This window comes from Narcine bancroftii, chromosome 8, assembly GCF_036971445.1.
Source record: "Narcine bancroftii isolate sNarBan1 chromosome 8, sNarBan1.hap1, whole genome shotgun sequence".
Taxonomy (NCBI): Eukaryota; Metazoa; Chordata; class Chondrichthyes; order Torpediniformes; family Narcinidae; genus Narcine; species Narcine bancroftii.
The window spans coordinates 82,041,731-82,063,251 of NC_091476.1; the positions used below are offsets into that span (position 1 = coordinate 82,041,731).

Below are 21,521 nucleotides of genomic sequence, written 5' to 3' on the forward strand. Positions count from 1 at the left end.
AGGACGTGACTTCGCTCTGTGTGACGGGACGTGGCTTTGCTCGGTGTGACGGGACGGGGCTTCGCTCTGTGTGACTGGAAGGGGCTTCGCTCGGCGTGACGGGACGGGGCTTCGCTCCGTATGACGGGACGGGGCTTCGCTCGGCGTGACGGGACGGGGCTTCACTACGTGTGACGGGACGGGACTTCGCTCCGTGTGCCAGGACTGGATTTTCTCTGCGTGACGGGACGGGGCTTCGCTCCCTGTGACGTGTCGGGGCTTCACTGCGCGTGACGGGACGGGGCTTCGCTCCGCGTGACGGGACGGCTCTTCGCTCTGTGTGATGGGCTCGGTCTTCACTCTGTGTGACGGGACGGGGCTTCTCACTGTGTGATGGGACGGGGCTTCGTTCTCGTGACGGGACGGGGCTTCGCACTTTGTGTCGGGACGGGGCTTCGCTCTTCGTGACGGGACGGGGATTCGGTCTTTGTGACGGAGTGTGTGACGGGACGGGGCTTCACTGCGCGTGACGGGACTTGGCTTTGCTCGGCGTGACGGGACGGTGCTTTGCTCGGTGTGACGGGACGGTGCTTTGCTCGGTGAGACTAGAAGGGGCTTTGCTCGGTGTGACGGGACTGGGCTTTGCTCGATGTGACTGGACGACGCTTTACTCGGTGTGATGGGACGGGGCTGTGCTCGGTGTGACGGGACGGGGCTTTGCTCTGTGTGACGGGACGCGGCTTTGCTCGGTGTGACGGGACGGGGCTTCGCTCTTTGTGACAGACCGGGGCTTCACTCTTTGTGACGGGATGGGGCTTCGCTCTTTGTGACGGGACGGGGCTTCTCTCCTTGTGACGGGACGGGGCTTCTCTCCTTGTGACGGGATGGGGCTTTGCTCTTTGTGACGGGACTGGGCTTCACGCTGTGTCGCTGTCATGGGAGTGTGTGACGGGAAGGGTCTTCGCTCTGTATGAACGGTATGGGGCGAGGCTTTGCTCTGTGTGGCGGGACAGGGCTTCGCTCTTTGTGACGGGACGGGGCTTTACTGTGTGTCCCTGCCCCGGTAGGGTGTGACGGGTTGGGGCTTTGCTCTGTGTCCCCGCCACAGGTTTGTATGATGGGACGGGGCGTCACACCGTGTGACGGGAAGGGGCTACGCTCCGTGTGACGGGTCGGTGCTTGGCTCCCAGTGACGGGACGGGGCTTCGCTGCGTGTGAGGGGACGGGGTTTCGCTCTGTGTGACGGGACGGGGCTTTGCTCCGTGTGCCAGGACGCGGCCTTGCTCCGTGTGAGGGGATGGGGTTTCCTCCGTGCGACGGGACGTGGCTTGCTCCGTGTAAGGCACGGCGCTTTGTTCCGAGTGACAGCTTCGCTCTTTGTGACGGGACGGGGCTTCTCTCTGTGTGACGGGACGGGGCTTTGCTCGCTGTAACGGGACGGGGCTTTGATCGCTGTAACGGGACGGGGCTTTGCTCGGCGTGACGGGACCGTGCTTCGCTCGGTGTGACAGGACGGGGCTTCGCTCGGTGTGACGGGACGGGGCTTCGCTCCGTGTGACGGGACGGGGCTTCGCTCTGTGTGACGGAATAGGGATTTGCTCTGTGTGACCGGACGGGGCTTTACTCTGAGTGATGGTAATGGACTTCACTCTGTCTCCCCGCCCAGGAGTGTGTGAAGGATTGGGGCTTTGCTCTGTGTCCCCGCCCCAGGTGTGTGTGACGTGACTCGACATTGCTCTGTGTGACGGGAAGGGGCTTTGCTCTCTGTGAGGGGACGGTGCTAGGCTTTGCTCTGTGTTGCGGTACGGGGCTTCGCTCCCTGTGATGGGTCGGGGCTTCGCTGCGAGTGACGGTATGGGGCTTCGCTCGGTGTGACGGGACGGGGCTTCGCTCGGTGTGACGGGACGGCGCTTCGCTCCGTGTGACACGACGGGGCTTCGCTCCGTGTGCAAGGACGCGGCCTTGCTCCGTGTGAGGGGACGGGGTTTCCTCCGTGTGACGGGACGTGGCTTGCTCCGTGTAAGGCACGGGGCATTGTTCCGATTGACGGGACGCAGCTTCGCTCTGTGTGACGGGAGTGGACGAGGCTTTGCTCTGTGTGACCGGACAGGGATTCACAATTCGTGACGGTACGGGGCTTCGCACTTTTTGTCGGGACGGAGCTTCGCTCTTTGTTACAGGACGGGGCTTCGCTCTTTGTGACGATACGGGGCTTCGCTCTTTGTGACGGGACGGGGCTTCGCTCTGTGTGACGGGACGGGGCTTTACTCTGTGTCCCTGCCCCGGTAGGGTGTGACGGGTTGGGGCTTTGCTCTGTGTCCCCGCCCCAGGTTTGTATGATGGGACTGGGCGTCACACGGTGTGACGGGACGGGGTTTCACTCTTGTGAAGGGACGTGGCTTCGCTCTTGTGACGGGAAGGGGCTTTACTCTGTGTCCCTGCCCCGGTAGGGTGTGACGGGTTGGGGCTTTGCTCTGTGTGACGGGACGTGGCTTTGCTCGGTGTGACGGGAGGTGGCTTTGCTCGGTTTGACGGGACGTGGCTTTGCTCGGTGAGACTAGAAGGGGCTTTGCTCGGTGTGACGGGACGGGGCTTCGCTCATTGTGACGGGACGGGGCTTCGCTCGGTGTGACGGGACGGGGCTTCGCTCATTGTGACGGGACGGGGCTTCGCTCTTTGTGACGGGAGGGGACGGTGCTTCTCTCTTTATGACGGTACGGGGCTTCTCTCCTCGTGACGGTACGCGGCTTCTATCCTTGTGACGTGAGGGGGCTTCTCTCCTTGTGACGGGACGCGGCTTCTCTCCTTGTTACGGGACGGGGCGTCTCTCCTTGTGACGGGGCGGGGCTTCTCTCCTCGTGATGGGACGCGGCTTCTCTCCTAGTGACGGGACGGGCTTTGCTCTTTGTGACGGGAGGGGCTTCGCTCTTTGTGTCGGGACGGGGCTTCGCTCTTTGTGAAGGGACGGGGTTTCGCTCTTTGTGACGGGATGGGGCTTCGCTCTTTGTGACGGGACGGGGCTTCGCTCTGTGTGACAGGACGTGGCTTTGCTCGGCGTGACGGGACGGGGCTTCGCTCTGTGTGACTGGAAGGGGCTTCGCTCGGTGTGACGGTCGGGGCTTTGCTCGGTATGACGGGACGGGGCTTCGCTCGGCGTGACGGGACGGGGCTTCGCTCTGTGTGACAGAACAGGGATTTGCTCTGTGTGACGGGATGGGGCTTTGCTCTGAGTGATGGTAATGGACTTCACTCTGTCTCCCCGCCCAGGAGTGTGTGAAAGATTGGGGCTTAGCTCTGTGTCCCCGCCCCAGGTGTGTGTGACATGACGGGACATTGCTCTGTTTGACGGGAAGGGGCTTTGATCTCTGTGACGGGTCGGGGCGAGTCTTTGCTCTGTGTGACGGGACGGTGCTAGGCTTTGCTCTGTGTGGCTGGACAGGGCTTCGCTCTTTGTCACGGGACTGGGCTTTACTGTGTGTCCCTGCCCCGGTAGGGTGTGACGGGTTGGGGCTTTGCTCTGTGTCCCCGCCCCAGGTTTGTATGATGGGACGGGGCGTCACACCGTGTGACAGGAAGGGCCTACGCTCCATGTGCCGGGTCGGGGCTTCGCTCCCTGTGACGTGTCGGTGCTTCACTGCGCGTGACGGGACGGGGCTTCGCTCCGCGTGACGGGACGGCTCTTCGCTCTGTGTGATGGGCTCCGTCTTCACTCTGTGTGACGGGACGGGGCTTCTCACTGTGTGATGGGACGGGGCTTCGTTCTCGTGACGGGACGGGGCTTCGCACTTTGTGTCGGGACGGGGCTTCGCTCTTCGTGACGGGACGGGGATTCGGTCTTTGTGACGGAGTGTGTGATGGGACGGGGCTTCACTGCGCGTGACGGGACTGGGCTTTGCTCGGCGTGACGGGACGGTGCTTTGCTCGGTGTGACGGGACGGTGCTTTGCTCGGTGAGACTAGAAGGGGCTTTGCTCGGTGTGACGGGACTGGGCTTTGCTCGATGTTACTGGACGGGGCTTTGCTCGGTGTGATGGGACGGGGCTGTGCTCGGTGTGACGGGACGGGGCTTTGCTCTGTGTGACGGGACGCGGCTTCTCTCGGTGAGACGGGACGGGGCTTCGCTCTTTGTGACAGACCGGGGCTTCACTCTTTGTGACGGGATTGGTATTCGTCTTTGTGACGGGACGGGGCTTCTCTCCTTGTGACGGGACGGGGCTTCTCTCCTTGTGACGGGATGGGGCTTTGCTCTTTGTGACGGGACTGGGCTTCACGCTGATTCGCTGCCATGGGAGTGTGTGACGGGAAGGTGCTTCGCTCTGTATGAACGGTATGGGGCGAGGCTTTGCTCTGTGTGACGGGAAGGGGCTTTGCTCGGCGTGACGGGACGGGGCTTCGCTCTGTGTGACGGGACGGTGCTTCGCTCTGTGTGAGGGGACGGGGCATCGCTCTTTGTGACGGGACGGGGCTTCGCACTTTTTGTCGGGACGGGTCTTCGCTCTTTGTTACAGGACGTGGCTTCGCTCTGTGTGACGGGACGTGGCTTTGCTCGGTGTGACGGGACGGGGCTTCGCTCTGTGTGACTGGAAGGGGCTTCGCTCGGTGTGACAGACCGGGGCTTCACTCTTTGTGACGGGACGGGGCTTCGCTCTGTGTGACAGAACAGGGATTTGCTCTGTGTGACGGGATGGGGCTTTGCTCTGAGTGATGGTAATGGACTTCACTCTGTCTCCCCGCCCAGGAGTGTGTGAAAGATTGGGGCTTAGGTCTATGTCCCCGCCCCAGGTGTGTGTGACATGACGGGACATTGCTCTGTTTGACGGGAAGGGGCTTTGATCTCTGTGACGGGTCGGGGCGAGGCTTTGCTCTGTGTGACGGGACGGTGCTAGGCTTTGCTCTGTGTGGCTGGACAGGGCTTCGCTCTTTGTCACGGGACTGGGCTTTACTGTGTGTCCCTGCCCCGGTAGGGTGTGACGGGTTGGGGCTTTGCTCTGTGTCCCCGCCCCAGGTTTGTATGATGGGACGGGGCGTCACACCGTGTGACAGGAAGGGCCTACGCTCCATGTGACGGGACGGGGCTTCGCACCGTGTGCCAGGACGCGGCCTTGCTCCGTGTGAGAGGACGTGGTTTCCACCGTGTGACGGGACGCGGCTTCGCTCCGTGTGACGGGAAGGCGCTTCGCTCCGTGTGCTAGGATGCGGCCTTCCTCCGTGCAAGGCACGGGGTTTTGTTCCCCGTGACGGGATGGAGCTTCGCTCTGTGTGACGGGAGTGGAGGAGGCTTTGCTCTGAGTGACGGGACAGGGCATCGCTCTTTGTGACGGGTTGGGGCTTTACTCTGTGTCCCTGCCCCGGTGGGTTGGGGCTTTGCTCTGTGTCCCCGCCCCAGGTTTGTATGATGGGACGGGGCGTCACACCGTGCGACAGGAAGGGCCTACGCTCCATGTGACGGGTCGGGGCTTCGCTCCCTGTGACGTGTCGGGGCTTCACTGCGCGTGACGGGACGGGGCTTCGCTCCGCGTGACAGGACGGCTCTTCGCTCTGTGTGATGGGCTCGGTCTTCACTCTGTGTGACGGGACGGGGCTTCTCACTGTGTGATGGGACGGGGCTTCGTTCTCGTGACGGGACGGGGCTTCGCACTTTGTGTCGGGACGGGGCTTCGCTCTTCGTGACGGGACGGGGATTCGGTCTTTGTGACGGAGTGTGTGATGGGACAGGGCTTCACTGCGCGTGACGGGACTGGGCTTTGCTCGGCGTGACGGGACCGTGCTTTGCTCGGTGAGACTAGAAGGGGCTTTGCTCGGTGTGACGGGACTGGGCTTTGCTCGATGTGACTGGACGGGGCTTTGCTCGGTGTGATGGGACGGGGCTGTGCTCGCTGTGACGGGACGGGGCTTTGCTCTGTGTGACGGGACGCGGCTTCTCTCGGTGAGACGGGACGGGGCTTCGCTCTTTGTGACAGACCGGGGCTTCACTCTTTGTGACGGGATGGGGCTTCGCTCTTTGTGACGGGACGGGGCTTCTCTCCTTGTGACGGGACGGGGCTTCTCTCCTTGTGACGGGATGGGGCTTTGCTCTTTGTGACGGGACTGGGCTTCACGCTGTGTCGCTGCCATGGGAGTGTGTGACGGGAAGGGGCTTCGCTCTGTATGAACGGTATGGGGAGAGGCTTTGCTCTGTGTGACGGGAAGGGGCTTTGCTCGGCGTGACGGGACGGGGCTTCGCTCTGTGTGACGGGACGGTGCTTCGCTCTGTGTGAGGGGACGGGGCTTCGCTCTTTGTGACGGGACGGGGCTTCGCACTCTTTGTCGGGACGGGTCTTCGCTCTTTGTTACAGGACGTGACTTCGCTCTGTGTGACGGGACGTGGCTTTGCTCGGTGTGACGGGACGGGGCTTCGCTCTGTGTGACTGGAAGGGGCTTCGCTCGGCGTGACGGGACGGGGCTTCGCTCCGTATGACGGGACGGGGCTTCGCTCGGCGTGACGGGACGGGGCTTCACTACGTGTGACGGGACGGGACTTCGCTCCGTGTGCCAGGACTGGATTTTCTCTGCGTGACGGGACGGGCTTCGCTCCCTGTGACGTGTCGGGGCTTCACTGCGCGTGACGGGACGGGGCTTCGCTCCGCGTGACGGGACGGCTCTTCGCTCTGTGTGATGGGCTCGGTCTTCACTCTGTGTGACGGGACGGGGCTTCTCACTGTGTGATGGGACGGGGCTTCGTTCTCGTGACGGGACGGGGTTTCGCACTTTGTGTCGGGACGGGGCTTCGCTCTTCGTGACGGGACGGGGATTCGGTCTTTGTGACGGAGTGTGTGACGGGACGGGGCTTCACTGCGCGTGACGGGACTTGGCTTTGCTCGGCGTGACGGGACGGTGCTTTGCTCGGTGTGACGGGACGGTGCTTTGCTCGGTGAGACTAGAAGGGGCTTTGCTCGGTGTGACGGGACTGGGCTTTGCTCGATGTGACTGGACGGGGCTTTACTCGGTGTGATGGGACGGGGCTGTGCTCGGTGTGACGGGACGGGGCTTTGCTCTGTGTGACGGGACGCGGCTTTGCTCGGTGTGACGGGACGGGGCTTCGCTCTTTGTGACAGACCGGGGCTTCACTCTTTGTGACGGGATGGGGCTTCGCTCTTTGTGACGGGACGGGGCTTCTCTCCTTGTGACGGGACGGGGCTTCTCTCCTTGTGACGGGATGGGGCTTTGCTCTTTGTGACGGGACTGGGCTTCACGCTGTGTCGCTGTCATGGGAGTGTGTGACGGGAAGGGTCTTCGCTCTGTATGAACGGTATGGGGCGAGGCTTTGCTCTGTGTGGCGGGACAGGGCTTCGCTCTTTGTGACGGGACGGGGCTTTACTGTGTGTCCCTGCCCCGGTAGGGTGTGACGGGTTGGGGCTTTGCTCTGTGTCCCCGCCACAGGTTTGTATGATGGGACGGGGCGTCACACCGTGTGACGGGAAGGGGCTACGCTCCGTGTGACGGGTCGGTGCTTGGCTCCCTGTGACGGGACGGGGCTTCGCTGCGTGTGAGGGGACGGGGTTTCGCTCTGTGTGACGGGACGGGGCTTTGCTCCGTGTGCCAGGACGCGGCCTTGCTCCGTGTGAGGGGATGGGGTTTCCTCCGTGTGACGGGACGTGGCTTGCTCCGTGTAAGGCACGGCGCTTTGTTCCGAGTGACAGCTTCGCTCTTTGTGACGGGACGGGGCTTCTCTCTGTGTGACGGGACGGGGCTTTGCTCGCTGTAACGGGACGGGGCTTTGATCGCTGTAACGGGACGGGGCTTTGCTCGGCGTGACGGGACCGTGCTTCGCTAGGTGTGACAGGACGGGGCTTCGCTCGGTGTGACGGGACGGGGCTTCGCTCCGTGTGACGGGACGGGGCTTCGCTCTGTGTGACGGAATAGGGATTTGCTCTGTGTGACCGGACGGGGCTTTACTCTGAGTGATGGTAATGGACTTCACTCTGTCTCCCCGCCCAGGAGTGTGTGAAGGATTGGGGCTTTGCTCTGTGTCCCCGCCCCAGGTGTGTGTGACGTTACTGGACATTGCTCTGTGTGACGGGAAGGGGCTTTGCTCTCTGTGAGGGGACGGTGCTAGGCTTTGCTCTGTGTTGCGGTACGGGGCTTCGCTCCCTGTGATGGGTCGGGGCTTCGCTGCGAGTGACGGTATGGGGCTTCGCTCGGTGTGACGGGACGGGGCTTCGCTCGGTGTGACGGGACGGCGCTTCGCTCCGTGTGACACGACGGGGCTTCGCTCCGTGTGCAAGGACGCGGCCTTGCTCCGTGTGAGGGGACGGGGTTTCCTCCGTGTGACGGGACGTGGCTTGCTCCGTGTAAGGCACGGGGCATTGTTCCGATTGACGGGACGCAGCTTCGCTCTGTGTGACGGGAGTGGACGAGGCTTTGCTCTGTGTGACCGGACAGGGATTCACAATTCGTGACGGTACGGGGCTTCGCTCTTTGTAACGGGACGGGGCTTCGCTCTGTGTGACGGGCAGGAGTTTGCTTGGCGTGACGGGACGGGGCTTCGCTCGGTGTGACGGGACGGGGCTTCGCTCGGTGTGACGGGACGGGGCTTCGCTCGGTGTGACCGGACGGGGCTTCGCTCCGTGTGACGGGACGGGGCTTCGCTCTGTGTGACGGAACAGGGATTTGCTCTGTGTGACTGGACGGGGCTTTACTCTGAGTGATGGTAATGGACTTCACTCTGTCTCCCCGCCCAGGAGTGTGTGAAGGATTGGGGCTTTGCTCTGTGTCCCCGTCCCAGATGTGTGTGACGAGACGGGACATTGCTCTGTTTGACGGGAAGGGGCTTTGCTCTCTGTGACGGGTCGGGGCGAGGCTATGCTCTGCGTGACGGGACGGTGCTAGGCTTTGCTCTGTGTGGCGGACAGGGGTTCGCTCTTCGTGACGGGACGGGGCTTTACTCTGTGTCCCTGCCCCGGTAGGGTGTGACGGGTTGGGGCTTTGCTCTGTGTCCCCGCCCCAGGTTTGTATGATGGGACGGGGCGTCACACCGTGTGAAGGGAAGGGGCTACGCTCCGCGTGACGGGTCGGGGCTTCGCTCCCTGTGACGGGTCGGGGCTTGCTGCGCGTGACGGGACGGGGCTTCGCTCTGCATGACGGGACGGGGCTTCGCTCTGTGTGACGGGACGGGGCTTTGCTCTGTGTGACGGGCTGGGTCTTCACTCTGTGTGACGGGAAGGGGCTTTCCTGGGTGTGACAGGACGGGGCTTTGCTCGGCGTGACGGGACTGGGCTTTGCTCGTCGAGACGGGACGGGGCTTTGCTCGGTGTGACAGGACGGTGCTTTGCTCGGTGAGACTGGAAGGGGCTTTGCTCGGTGTGACGGGACGGAGATTTGCTCGGTGTGACCGGACGGGGTTTGCTCGGTGTGACGGTACGGGTGTGCCAGGACGCGGCCTTGCTCCGTGTGAGGGGACGTGGATTCCTCCGTGTGAGGGGACGTGGTTTCCTCCGTGTAACGGGACGGCGCTTCGCTCCGTGTGACAGGACTGGGCTTCGCTCCGTGTGCCAGGACGCGGCCTTGCTCCGTGTGCCAGGACGCGGCCTTGCTCCGTGTGAGGGGACGGGGTTTCCTCCGTGTGACGGGATGTGGTTTGCTCCGTGTAAGGCACGGGGCTTTGTTCCGATTGACGGGACGCAGCTTCGCTCTGTGTGACGGGAGTGGACGAGGCTTTGCTCTGTGTGACGGGACAGGGCCTCGCTCTTTGTGACGGGTTGGGGCTTTACTCTGTGTCCCTGCCATGGGTGTGTGTGAAGGGTTGTGGCTTTGCTCTGTGTGCCCACCCCAGGTGTGTGTGATGGGACGGGGCTTTGCTCGGCGTGACGGGACGGGGCTTTGCTCGGCGTGACGGGACGGGGCTTTGCTCGGTGTGACTGGAAGGGGCTTTGCTCGGTGTGACGGAACGGGGCTTTGGTCGGTGTGACGGGACGGGGCTTCGCTCTTTGTGACAGGACGGGGCTTCGCTCTGTATGACGGGACGGGGATTTGCTCTGGGTGACGGGACGGGGCTTTACTCTGAGTGATGGTAATGGACTTCACTCTGTCTCCCCGCCCAGGAGTGTGTGAAGGATTGGGGCTTTGTTCTGTGTCCCCGCCCCAGGTGTGTGTGACATGACGGGACATTGCTCTGTTTGACGGGAAGGGGCTTTGCTCTCTGTGACGGGTCGGGGCGAGGCTATGCTCTGTGTGACGGGACGGTGATAGGCTTTGCTCTGTGTGGCGGGACAAGGGATACCTCTTTGTGACGGGTCGGGGCTTCGCTGCGCGTGACGGGACGGGGCTACGCTCTGCGTGACGTGACGGGGCTTCGCTCTGTGTGACGGGACAGGGCTTCGCTCTGTGTGACGGAATGGGGCGAGACTTTGCTCTGTGTGACAGGACGGGGCTTTGCTCTGTGTGCTGGTAATGGACTTCACTCTGTCTCCCCTCCCAGTAGTGTGTGCAGGATTGGGGCTTTACTCTGTGTCCCCGTCCCAGGTGTGTGTGACGTGACGGGACATTGCTTTGTGTGACGGGAAGGGGCTTTGCTCGGCGTGACGGGACGGGGATTCGCTCTGCGTGACGGGACGGTGCTTCGCTCTGTGTGACGGGACGGGGCTTCGCTCTTTGTGACGGGACGGGGCTTCGCACTTTTTGTCGGGACGGAGCTTCGCTCTTTGTTACAGGACGGGGCTTCGCTCTTTGTGACGATACGGGGCTTCGCTCTTTGTGACGGGACGGGGCTTCGCTCTGTGTGACGGGACGGGGCTTTACTCTGTGTCCCTGCCCCGGTAGGGTGTGACGGGTTGGGGCTTTGCTCTGTGTCCCCGCCCCAGGTTTGTATGATGGGACTGGGCGTCACACGGTGTGACGGGACGGGGTTTCACTCTTGTGAAGGGACGTGGCTTCGCTCTTGTGACGGGAAGGGGCTTTACTCTGTGTCCCTGCCCCGGTAGGGTGTGACGGGTTGGGGCTTTGCTCTGTGTGACGGGACGTGGCTTTGCTAGGTGTGACGGGACGTGGCTTTGCTCGGTTTGACGGGACGTGGCTTTGCTCGGTGAGACTAGAAGGGGCTTTGCTCGGTGTGACGGGACGGGTCTTTGCTCGACGTGACGGGACGGGGCTTCGCTCGGTGTGACGGGACGGGGCTTCGCTCATTGTGACGGGACGGGGCTTCGCTCTTTGTGACGGGAGGGGACGGTGCTTCTCTCTTTATGACGGTACGGGGCTTCTCTCCTCGTGACGGTACGCGGCTTCTATCCTTGTGACGTGAGGGGGCTTCTCTCCTTGTGACGGGACGCGGCTTCTCTCCTTGTTACGGGACGGGGCGTCTCTCCTTGTGACGGGGCGGGGCTTCTCTCCTCGTGATGGGACGCGGCTTCTCTCCTAGTGACGGGACGGGCTTTGCTCTTTGTGACGGGAGGGGATTCGCTCTTTGTGTCGGGACGGGGCTTCGCTCTTTGTGAAGGGACGGGGTTTCGCTCTTTGTGACGGGATGGGGCTTCGCTCTTTGTGACGGGACGGGGCTTCGCTCTGTGTGACAGGACGTGGCTTTGCTCGGCGTGACGGGACGGGGCTTCGCTCTGTGTGACTGGAAGGGGCTTCGCTCGGTGTGACGGTCGGGGCTTTGCTCGGTATGACGGGACGGGGCTTCGCTCGGCGTGACGGGACGGGGCTTCGCTCTGTGTGACAGAACAGGGATTTGCTCTGTGTGACGGGATGGGGCTTTGCTCTGAGTGATGGTAATGGACTTCACTCTGTCTCCCCGCCCAGGAGTGTGTGAAAGATTGGGGCTAAGCTCTGTGTCCCCGCCCCAGGTGTGTGTGACATGACGGGACATTGCTCTGTTTGACGGGAAGGGGCTTTGATCTCTGTGACGGGTCGGGGCGAGTCTTTGCTCTGTGTGACGGGACGGTGCTAGGCTTTGCTCTATGTGGCTGGACAGGGCTTCGCTCTTTGTCACGGGACTGGGCTTTACTGTGTGTCCCTGCCCCGGTAGGGTGTGACGGGTTGGGGCTTTGCTCTGTGTCCCCGCCCCAGGTTTGTATGATGGGACGGGGCGTCACACCGTGTGACAGGAAGGGCCTACGCTCCATGTGCCGGGTCGGGGCTTCGCTCCCTGTGACGTGTCGGGGCTTCACTGCGCGTGACGGGACGTGGCTTCGCTCCGCGTGACGGGACGGCTCTTCGCTCTGTGTGATGGGCTCCGTCTTCACTCTGTGTGACGGGACGGGGCTTCTCACTGTGTGATGGGACGGGGCTTCGTTCTCGTCACGGGACGGGGCTTCGCACTTTGTGTCGGGACGGGGCTTCGCTCTTCGTGACGGGACGGGGATTCGGTCTTTGTGACGGAGTGTGTGATGGGACGGGGCTTCACTGCGCGTGATGGGACTGGGCTTTGCTCGGCGTGACGGGACGGTGCTTTGCTCGGTGTGACGGGACGGTGCTTTGCTCGGTGAGACTAGAAGGGGCTTTGCTCGGTGTGACGGGACTGGGCTTTGCTCGATGTTACTGGACGGGGCTTTGCTCGGTGTGATGGGACGGGGCTGTGCTCGGTGTGACGGGACGGGGCTTTGCTCTGTGTGACGGGACGGTGCTTTGCTCGGTGAGACTGGAAGGGGCTTTGCTCGGTGTGACGGGACGGAGATTTGCTGGGTGTGACCGGACGGGGTTTGCTCGGTGTGACGGTACGGGTGTGCCAGGACGCGGCCTTGCTCCGTGTGAGGGGACGTGGTTTCCTCCGTGTGAGGGGACGTGGTTTCCTCCGTGTAACGGGACGGCGCTTCGCTCCGTGTGACAGGACTGGGCTTCGCTCCGTGTGCCAGGACGCGGCCTTGCTCCGTGTGCCAGGACGCGGCCTTGCTCCGTGTGAGGGGACGGGGTTTCCTCCGTGTGACGGGATGTGGTTTGCTCCGTGTAAGGCACGGGGCTTTGTTCCGATTGACGGGACGCAGCTTCGCTCTGTGTGACGGGAGTGGACGAGGCTTTGCTCTGTGTGACGGGACAGGGCCTCGCTCTTTGTGACGGGTTGGGGCTTTACTCTGTGTCCCTGCCATGGGTGTGTGTGAAGGGTTGTGGCTTTGCTCTGTGTGCCCACCCCAGGTGTGTGTGATGGGACGGGGCTTTGCTCGGCGTGACGGGACGGGGCTTTGCTCGGCGTGACGGGACGGGGCTTTGCTCGGTGTGACTGGAAGGGGCTTTGCTCGGTGTGACGGAACGGGGCTTTGCTCGGTGTGACGGGACGGGGCTTCGCTCTTTGTGACAGGACGGGGCTTCGCTCTGTATGACGGGACGGGGATTTGCTCTGGGTGACGGGACGGGGCTTTACTCTGAGTGATGGTAATGGACTTCACTCTGTCTCCCCGCCCAGGAGTGTGTGAAGGATTGGGGCTTTGTTCTGTGTCCCCGCCCCAGGTGTGTGTGACATGACGGGACATTGCTCTGTTTGACGGGAAGGGGCTTTGCTCTCTGTGACGGGTCGGGGCGAGGCTATGCTCTGTGTGACGGGACGGTGATAGGCTTTGCTCTGTGTGGCGGGACAAGGGATACCTCTTTGTGACGGGTCGGGGCTTCGCTGCGCGTGACGGGACGGGGCTACGCTCTGCGTGACGTGACGGGGCTTCGCTCTGTGTGACGGGACAGGGCTTCGCTCTGTGTGACGGAATGGGGCGAGACTTTGCTCTGTGTGACAGGACGGGGCTTTGCTCTGTGTGCTGGTAATGGACTTCACTCTGTCTCCCCTCCCAGTAGTGTGTGCAGGATTGGGGCTTTACTCTGTGTCCCCGTCCCAGGTGTGTGTGACGTGACGGGACATTGCTTTGTGTGACGGGAAGGGGCTTTGCTCGGCGTGACGGGACGGGGATTCGCTCTGCGTGACGGGACGGTGCTTCGCTCTGTGTGACGGGACGGGGCTTCGCTCTTTGTGACGGGACGGGGCTTCGCACTTTTTGTCGGGACGGAGCTTCGCTCTTTGTTACAGGACGGGGCTTCGCTCTTTGTGACGATACGGGGCTTCGCTCTTTGTGACGGGACGGGGCTTCGCTCTGTGTGACGGGACGGGGCTTTACTCTGTGTCCCTGCCCCGGTAGGGTGTGACGGGTTGGGGCTTTGCTCTGTGTCCCCGCCCCAGGTTTGTATGATGGGACTGGGCGTCACACGGTGTGACGGGACGGGGTTTCACTCTTGTGAAGGGACGTGGCTTCGCTCTTGTGACGGGAAGGGGCTTTACTCTGTGTCCCTGCCCCGGTAGGGTGTGACGGGTTGGGGCTTTGCTCTGTGTGACGGGACGTGGCTTTGCTAGGTGTGACGGGACGTGGCTTTGCTCGGTTTGACGGGACGTGGCTTTGCTCGGTGAGACTAGAAGGGGCTTTGCTCGGTGTGACGGGACGGGGCTTTGCTCGACGTGACGGGACGGGGCTTCGCTCGGTGTGACGGGACGGGGCTTCGCTCATTGTGACGGGACGGGGCTTCGCTCTTTGTGACGGGAGGGGACGGTGCTTCTCTCTTTATGACGGTACGGGGCTTCTCTCCTCGTGACGGTACGCGGCTTCTATCCTTGTGACGTGAGGGGGCTTCTCTCCTTGTGACGGGACGCGGCTTCTCTCCTTGTTACGGGACGGGGCGTCTCTCCTTGTGACGGGGCGGGGCTTCTCTCCTCGTGATGGGACGCGGCTTCTCTCCTAGTGACGGGACGGGCTTTGCTCTTTGTGACGGGAGGGGCTTCGCTCTTTGTGTCGGGACGGGGCTTCGCTCTTTGTGAAGGGACGGGGTTTCGCTCTTTGTGACGGGATGGGGCTTCGCTCTTTGTGACGGGACGGGGCTTCGCTCTGTGTGACAGGACGTGGCTTTGCTCGGCGTGACGGGACGGGGCTTCGCTCTGTGTGACTGGAAGGGGCTTCGCTCGGTGTGACGGTCGGGGCTTTGCTCGGTATGACGGGACGGGGCTTCGCTCGGCGTGACGGGACGGGGCTTCGCTCTGTGTGACAGAACAGGGATTTGCTCTGTGTGACGGGATGGGGCTTTGCTCTGAGTGATGGTAATGGACTTCACTCTGTCTCCCCGCCCAGGAGTGTGTGAAAGATTGGGGCTTAGCTCTGTGTCCCCGCCCCAGGTGTGTGTGACATGACGGGACATTGCTCTGTTTGACGGGAAGGGGCTTTGATCTCTGTGACGGGTCGGGGCGAGTCTTTGCTCTGTGTGACGGGACGGTGCTAGGCTTTGCTCTATGTGGCTGGACAGGGCTTCGCTCTTTGTCACGGGACTGGGCTTTACTGTGTGTCCCTGCCCCGGTAGGGTGTGACGGGTCGGGGCTTCGCTCCCTGTGACGTGTCGGGGCTTCACTGCGCGTGACGGGACGTGGCTTCGCTCCGCGTGACGGGACGGCTCTTCGCTCTGTGTGATGGGCTCCGTCTTCACTCTGTGTGACGGGACGGGGCTTCTCACTGTGTGATGGGACGGGGCTTCGTTCTCGTGACGGGACGGGGCTTCGCACTTTGTGTCGGGACGGAGCTTCGCTCTTCGTGACGGGACGGGGATTCGGTCTTTGTGACGGAGTGTGTGATGGGACGGGGCTTCACTGCGCGTGACGGGACTGGGCTTTGCTCGGCGTGACGGGACGGTGCTTTGCTCGGTGTGACGGGACGGTGCTTTGCTCGGTGAGACTAGAAGGGGCTTTGCTCGGTGTGACGGGACTGGGCTTTGCTCGATGTTACTGGACGGGGCTTTGCTCGGTGTGATGGGACGGGGCTGTGCTCGGTGTGACGGGACGGGGCTTTGCTCTGTGTGACGGGACGCGGCTTCTCTCGGTGAGACGGGACGGGGCTTCGCTCTTTGTGACAGACCGGGGCTTCACTCTTTGTGACGGGATGGGGCTTCGTCTTTGTGACGGGACGGGGCTTCTCTCCTTGTGACGGGACGGGGCTTCTCTCCTTGTGACGGGATGGGGCTTTGCTCTTTGTGACGGGACTGGGCTTCACGCTGATTCGCTGCCATGGGAGTGTGTGACGGGAAGGTGCTTCGCTCTGTATGAACGGTATGGGGCGAGGCTTTGCTCTGTGTGACGGGAAGGGGCTTTGCTCGGCGTGACGGGACGGGGCTTCGCTCTGTGTGACGGGACGGTGCTTCGCTCTGTGTGAGGGGACGGGGCATCGCTCTTTGTGACGGGACGGGGCTTCGCACTTTTTGTCGGGACGGGTCTTCGCTCTTTGTTACAGGACGTGGCTTCGCTCTGTGTGACGGGACGTGGCTTTGCTCGGTGTGACGGGACGGGGCTTCGCTCTGTGTGACTGGAAGGGGCTTCGCTCGGTGTGACAGACCGGGGCTTCACTCTTTGTGACGGGACGGGGCTTCGCTCTGTGTGACAGAACAGGTATTTGCTCTGTGTGACGGGATGGGGCTTTGCTCTGAGTGATGGTAATGGACTTCACTCTGTCTCCCCGCCCAGGAGTGTGTGAAAGATTGGGGCTTAGGTCTATGTCCCCGCCCCAGGTGTGTGTGACATGACGGGACATTGCTCTGTTTGACGGGAAGGGGCTTTGATCTCTGTGACGGGTCGGGGCGAGGCTTTGCTCTGTGTGACGGGACGGTGCTAGGCTTTGCTCTGTGTGGCTGGACAGGGCTTCGCTCTTTGTCACGGGACTGGGCTTTACTGTGTGTCCCTGCCCCGGTAGGGTGTGACGGGTTGGGGCTTTGCTCTGTGTCCCCGCCCCAGGTTTGTATGATGGGACGGGGCGTCACACCGTGTGACAGGAAGGGCCTACGCTCCATGTGACGGGTCGGGGCTTCGCTCCCTGTGACGTGTCGGGGCTTCACTGCGCGTGACGGGACGGGGCTTCGCTCCGCGTGACGGGACGGCTCTTCGCTCTGTGTGATGGGCTCCGTCTTCACTCTGTGTGACGGGACGGGGCTTCTCACTGTGTGATGGGACGGGGCTTCGTTCTCGTGACAGGACGGGGCTTCGCACTTTGTGTCGGGACGGGGCTTCGCTCTTCGTGACGGGACGGGGATTCGGTCTTTGTGACGGAGTGTGTGACGGGACGGGGCTTCACTGCGCGTGACGGGACTTGGCTTTGCCTGGCGTGACGGGACGGTGCTTTGCTCGGTGTGACGGGACGGTGCTTTGCTCGGTGAGACTAGAAGGGGCTTTGCTCGGTGTGACGGGACTGGGCTTTGCTCGATGTGACTGGACGGGGCTTTGCTCGGTGTGATGGGACGGGGCTGTGCTCGGTGTGACGGGACGGGGCTTTGCTCTGTGTGACGGGACGCGGCTTTGCTCGGTGTGACTGGACGGGGCTTCGCTCTTTGTGACAGACCGGGGCTTCACTCTTTGTGACGGGATGGGGCTTCGCTCTTTGTGACGGGACGGGGCTGCTCTCCTTGTGACGGGATGGGGCTTTGCTCTTTGTGACGGGACTGGGCTTCACGCTGTGTCGCTGCCATGGGAGTGTGTGACGGGAAGGGTCTTCGCTCTGTATGAACGGTATGGGGCGAGGCTTTGCTCTGTGTGGCGGGACATTGCTTCGCTCTTTGTGACGGGACGGGGCTTTACTGTGTGTCCCTGCCCCGGTAGGGTGTGACGGGTTGGGGCTTTGCTCTGTGTCCCCGCCACAGGTTTGTATGATGGGACGGGGCGTCACACCGTGTGACGGGAAGGGGCTACGCTCCGTGTGACGGGTCGGTGCTTGGCTCCCTGTGACGGGACGGGGCTTCGTTGCGTGTGAGGGGACGGGGTTTCGCTCTGTGTGACGGGACGGGGCTTTGCTCTGTGTGCCAGGACGCGGCCTTGCTCCGTGTGAGGGGATGGGGTTTCCTCCGTGTGACGGGACGTGGCTTGCTCCGTGTAAGGCACGGCGCTTTGTTCCGAGTGACAGCTTCGCTCTTTGTGACGGGACGGGGCTTCTCTCTGTGTGACGGGACGGGGCTTTGCTCGCTGTAACGGGACGGAGCTTTGCTCGCTGTAACGGGACGGGGCTTTGCTCGGTGTGACGGGACCGTGCTTCGCTCGGTGTGACAGGACGGTGCTTCGCTCGGTGTGACGGGACGGGGCTTCGCTCCGTGTGACGGGACGGGGCTTCGCTCTGTGTGACGGAATAGGGATTTTCTCTGTGTGACCGGACGGGGCTTTACTCTGAGTGATGGTAATGGACTTCACTCTGTCTCCCCGCCCAGGAGTGTGTGAAAGATTGGGGGCTTAGCTCTGTGTCCCCGCCCCAGGTGTGTGTGACATGACGGGACATTGCTCTGTTTGACGGGAAGGGGCTTTGATCTCTGTGACGGGTCGGGGCGAGGCTTTGCTCTGTGTGACGGGACGGTGCTAGGCTTTGCTCTGTGTGGCTGGACAGGGCTTCGCTCTTTGTCACGGGACTGGGCTTTACTGTGTGTCCCTGCCCCGGTAGGGTGTGACGGGTTGGGGCTTTGCTCTGTGTCCCCGCCCCAGGTTTGTATGATGGGACGGGGCGTCACACCGTGCGACAGGAAGGGCCTACGCTCCATGTGACGGGTCGGGGCTTCGCTCCCTGTGACGTGTCGGGGCTTCACTGCGCGTGACGGGACGGGGCTTCGCTCCGCGTGACGGGACGGCTCTTCGCTCTGTGTGATGGGCTCCGTCTTCACTCTGTGTGACGGGACGGGGCTTCTCACTGTGTGATGGGACGGGGCTTCGTTCTCGTGACGGGACGGGGCTTCGCACTTTGTGTCGGGACGGGGCTTCGTCTTCGTGACGGGACGGGGATTCGGTCTTTGTGACGGAGTGTGTGACGGGACGGGGCTTCACTGCGCGTGACGGGACTTGGCTTTGCTCGGCGTGACGGGACGGTGCTTTGCTCGGTGTGACGGGACGATGCTTTGCTCGGTGAGACTAGAAGGGGCTTTGCTCGGTGTGACGGGACTGGGCTTTGCTCGATGTGACTGGACGGGGCTTTACTCGGTGTGATGGGACGGGGCTGTGCTCGGTGTGACGGGATGGGGCTTTGCTCTGTGTGACGGGACGCGGCTTTGCTCGGTGTGACGGGACGGGGCTTCGCTCTTTGTGACAGACCGGGGCTTCACTCTTTGTGACGGGATGGGGCTTCGCTCTTTGTAACGGGACGGGGCTTCTCTCCTTGTGACGGGACGGGGCTTCTCTCCTTGTGACGGGATGGGGCTTTGCTCTTTGTGACGGGACTGGGCTTCACGCTGTGTCGCTGCCATGGGAGTGTGTGACGGGAAGGGTCTTCGCTCTGTATGAACGGTATGGGGCGAGGCTTTGCTCTGTGTGGCGGGACAGGGCTTCGCTCTTTGTGACGGGACGGGGCCTTACTGTGTGTCCCTGCCCCGGTAGGGTGTGACGGGTTGGGGCTTTGCTCTGTGTCCCCGCCACAGGTTTGTATGATGGGACGGGGCGTCACACCGTGTGACGGGAAGGGGCTACGCTCCGTGTGACGGGTCGGTGCTTGGCTCCCTGTGACGGGACGGGGCTTCGCTGCGTGTGAGGGGACGGGGTTTCGCTCTGTGTGACGGGACGGGGCTTTGCTCCGTGTGCCAGGACGCGGCCTTGCTCCGTGTGAGGGGATGGGGTTTCCTCCGTGTGACGGGACGTGGCTTGCTCCGTGTAAGGCACGGCGCTTTGTTCCGAGTGACAGCTTCGCTCTTCGTGACGGGACTGGGCTTCTCTCTGTGTGACGGGACGGGGCTTTGCTCGCTGTAACGGGACGGGGTTTGATCGCTGTAACGGGACGGGGCTTTGCTCGGCGTGACGGGACCGTGCTTCGCTCGGTGTGACAGGACGGGGCTTCGCTCGGTGTGACGGGACGGGGCTTCGCTCTGTGTGACGGAATAGGGATTTGCTCTGTGTGACCGGACGGGGCTTTACTCTGAGTGATGGTAATGGACTTCACTCTGTCTCCCCGCCCAGGAGTGTGTGAAGGATTGGGGCTTTGCTCTGTGTCCCCGCCCCAGGTGTGTGTGACGTGACTGGACATTGCTCTGTGTGACGGGAAGGGGCTTTGCTCTCTGTGAGGGGACGGTGCTAGGCTTTGCTCTGTGTTGCGGTACGGGGCTTCGCTCCCTGTGATGGGTCGGGGCTTCGCTGCGAGTGACGGTATGGGGCTTCGCTCGGTGTGACGGGACGGGGCTTCGCTCGGTGTGACAGGACGGCGCTTCGCTCCGTGTGACACGACGGGGCTTCGCTCCGTGTGCAAGGACGCGGCCTTGCTCCGTGTGAGGGGACGGGGTTTCCTCCGTGTGACCGGACGTGGCTTGCTCCGTGTAAGGCACGGGTCATTGTTCCGATTGACGGGACGCAGCTTCGCTCTGTGTGACGGGAGTGGACGAGGCTTTGCTCTGTGTGACCGGACAGGGATTCACAATTCGTGACGGTACGGGGCTTCGCTCTTTGTAACGGGACGGGGCTTCGCTCTGTGTGACGGGACAGGAGTTTGCTTGGCGTGACGGGAGGGGCTTCGCTCTTTGTGTCGGGACGGGGCTTCGCTCTTTGTGAAGGGACGGGGTTTCGCTCTTTGTGACGGGATGGGGCTTCGGTCTTTGTGACGGGATGGGGCTTCGCTCTGTGTGACAGGACGTGGCTTTGCTCGGCGTGACGGGACGGGGCTTCGCTCTGTGTGACTGGAAGGGGCTTCGCTCGGTGTGACGGTCGGGGCTTTGCTCGGTATGACGGGACGGGGCTTCGCTCGGCGTGACGGGACTGGGCTTCGCTCTGTGTGACAGAACAGGGATTTGCTCTGTGTGACGGGATGGGGCTTTGCTCTGAGTGATTGTAATGGACTTCACTCTGTCTCCCCGCCCAGGAGTGTGTGAAAGATTGGGGCTTAGCTCTGTGTCCCCGCCCCAGGTGTGTGTGACATGACGGGACATTGCTCTGTTTGACGGGAAGGGGCTTTGATCTCTGTGACGGGTCGGGGCGAGTCTTTGCTCTGTGTGACGGGACGGTGCTAGGCTTTGCTTTGTGTGGCTGGACAGGGCTTCGCTCTTTGTCACGGGACTGGGCTTTACTGTGTGTCCCTGCCCCGGTAGGGTGTGACGGGTTGGGGCTTTGCTCTGTGTCCCCGCCCCAGGTTTGTATGATGGGACGGGGCGTCACACCGTGTGACAGGAAGGGCCTACGCTCCATGTGCCGGGTCGGGGCTTCGCTCCCTGTGACGTGTCGGGGCTTCATTGAGCGTGACGGGACGGGGCTTCGCTCCGCGTGTCGGGACGGCTCTTCGCTCTGTGTGATGGGCTCCGTCTTCACTCTGTGTGACGGGACGGGGCTTCTCACTGTGTGATGGGACGGGGCTTCGCTCTCGTGACGGGACGGGGCTTCGCACTTTGTGACGGAGTGTGTGATGGGACGGGGCTTCACTGCGCGTGACGGGACTGGGCTTTGCTCGGCGTGACGGGACGGTGCTTTGCTCGGTGTGACGGGACGGTGCTTTGCTCGGTGAGACTAGAAGGGGCTTTGCTCGGTGTGACGGGACTGGGCTTTGCTCGATGTTACTGGACGGGGCTTTGCTCGGTGTGATGGGACGGGGCTGTGCTCGGTGTGACGGGACGGGGCTTTGCTCTTTG

General features: G+C 62.6%; 4 protein-coding genes across 4 annotated transcripts; all 4 read right to left on the reverse strand.

The window, feature by feature from the left end:
• Positions 1-4,480: 4,480 nt before the first annotated feature.
• Positions 4,481-7,226, reverse strand: LOC138742077 (proteoglycan 4-like). Its single transcript, XM_069896269.1, has 4 exons — positions 7,075-7,226; positions 6,480-7,034; positions 4,777-6,327; positions 4,481-4,625 (listed from the first exon to the last, which is right to left on the reverse strand). The coding sequence occupies exons 1-4, from the start codon at positions 7,224-7,226 to the stop codon at positions 4,481-4,483; spliced, it is 2,403 nt and encodes an 800-aa protein (XP_069752370.1).
• An 843-nt stretch (positions 7,227-8,069) lies between these two features.
• Positions 8,070-11,138, reverse strand: LOC138742078 (serine/arginine repetitive matrix protein 5-like). Its single transcript, XM_069896270.1, has 3 exons — positions 10,868-11,138; positions 10,565-10,763; positions 8,070-10,338 (listed from the first exon to the last, which is right to left on the reverse strand). The coding sequence occupies exons 1-3, from the start codon at positions 11,136-11,138 to the stop codon at positions 8,070-8,072; spliced, it is 2,739 nt and encodes a 912-aa protein (XP_069752371.1).
• Positions 11,139-11,295: 157 nt separating this feature from the next.
• On the reverse strand, positions 11,296-13,036 carry LOC138742079 (proteoglycan 4-like). Its single transcript, XM_069896271.1, has 2 exons — positions 11,814-13,036; positions 11,296-11,662 (listed from the first exon to the last, which is right to left on the reverse strand). The coding sequence occupies exons 1-2, from the start codon at positions 13,034-13,036 to the stop codon at positions 11,296-11,298; spliced, it is 1,590 nt and encodes a 529-aa protein (XP_069752372.1).
• Positions 13,037-16,186: 3,150 nt separating this feature from the next.
• Positions 16,187-19,936, reverse strand: LOC138742080 (uncharacterized). The gene is made up of 6 exons (XM_069896272.1): positions 19,026-19,936; positions 18,667-18,974; positions 18,208-18,616; positions 17,291-18,080; positions 16,483-17,195; positions 16,187-16,331 (listed from the first exon to the last, which is right to left on the reverse strand). The coding sequence occupies exons 1-6, from the start codon at positions 19,934-19,936 to the stop codon at positions 16,187-16,189; spliced, it is 3,276 nt and encodes a 1,091-aa protein (XP_069752373.1).
• Between the last annotated feature and the right edge of the window lie 1,585 nt (positions 19,937-21,521).

What these genes read in the sequence shown, in the direction of transcription:
- LOC138742077 (XM_069896269.1), bottom strand. Translation starts at nt 7,226, where the DNA reads ATGACAGCGACACAGCGTGAAGCCCAGTCCCGTCACAAAGAGCAAAGC. An exon ending in TCACAAAGAGTGAAGCCCCG is followed by an intron (nt 7,035 to 7,074) that starts GTCTGTCACAAA and finishes CGTCACACCGAG; the next exon opens with CAAAGCCGCGTCCCGTCACA. An exon ending in GAAGTCCCGTCCCGTCACAC is followed by an intron (nt 6,328 to 6,479) that starts GTAGTGAAGCCC and finishes CCCGTCACACAG; the next exon opens with AGCGAAGTCACGTCCTGTAA.
- LOC138742078 (XM_069896270.1), bottom strand. Translation starts at nt 11,138, where the DNA reads ATGAGCGAAGCCCCGTCCCGTCACACCGAGCGAAGCCCCGTCCCGTCA. An exon ending in AGCCACGTCCCTTCACAAGA is followed by an intron (nt 10,764 to 10,867) that starts GTGAAACCCCGT and finishes CTACCGGGGCAG; the next exon opens with GGACACAGAGTAAAGCCCCG. An exon ending in ACAGAGCGAAGCACCGTCCC is followed by an intron (nt 10,339 to 10,564) that starts GTCACGCAGAGC and finishes TCCGTCACACAG; the next exon opens with AGCGAAGCCCTGTCCCGTCA.
- LOC138742079 (XM_069896271.1), bottom strand. Translation starts at nt 13,036, where the DNA reads ATGGCAGGGACACAGAGTAAAGCCCCAACCCGTCACAAAGAGCGAGGC. An exon ending in GTCAAACAGAGCAATGTCCC is followed by an intron (nt 11,663 to 11,813) that starts GTCATGTCACAC and finishes TCTGTCACACAG; the next exon opens with AGCGAAGCCCCGTCCCGTCA.
- LOC138742080 (XM_069896272.1), bottom strand. Translation starts at nt 19,936, where the DNA reads ATGTCCAGTCACGTCACACACACCTGGGGCGGGGACACAGAGCAAAGC. An exon ending in GTCAAACAGAGCAATGTCCC is followed by an intron (nt 18,081 to 18,207) that starts GTCATGTCACAC and finishes CCGGTCACACAG; the next exon opens with AGAAAATCCCTATTCCGTCA. An exon ending in GTCAAACAGAGCAATGTCCC is followed by an intron (nt 16,332 to 16,482) that starts GTCATGTCACAC and finishes TCTGTCACACAG; the next exon opens with AGCGAAGCCCCGTCCCGTCA.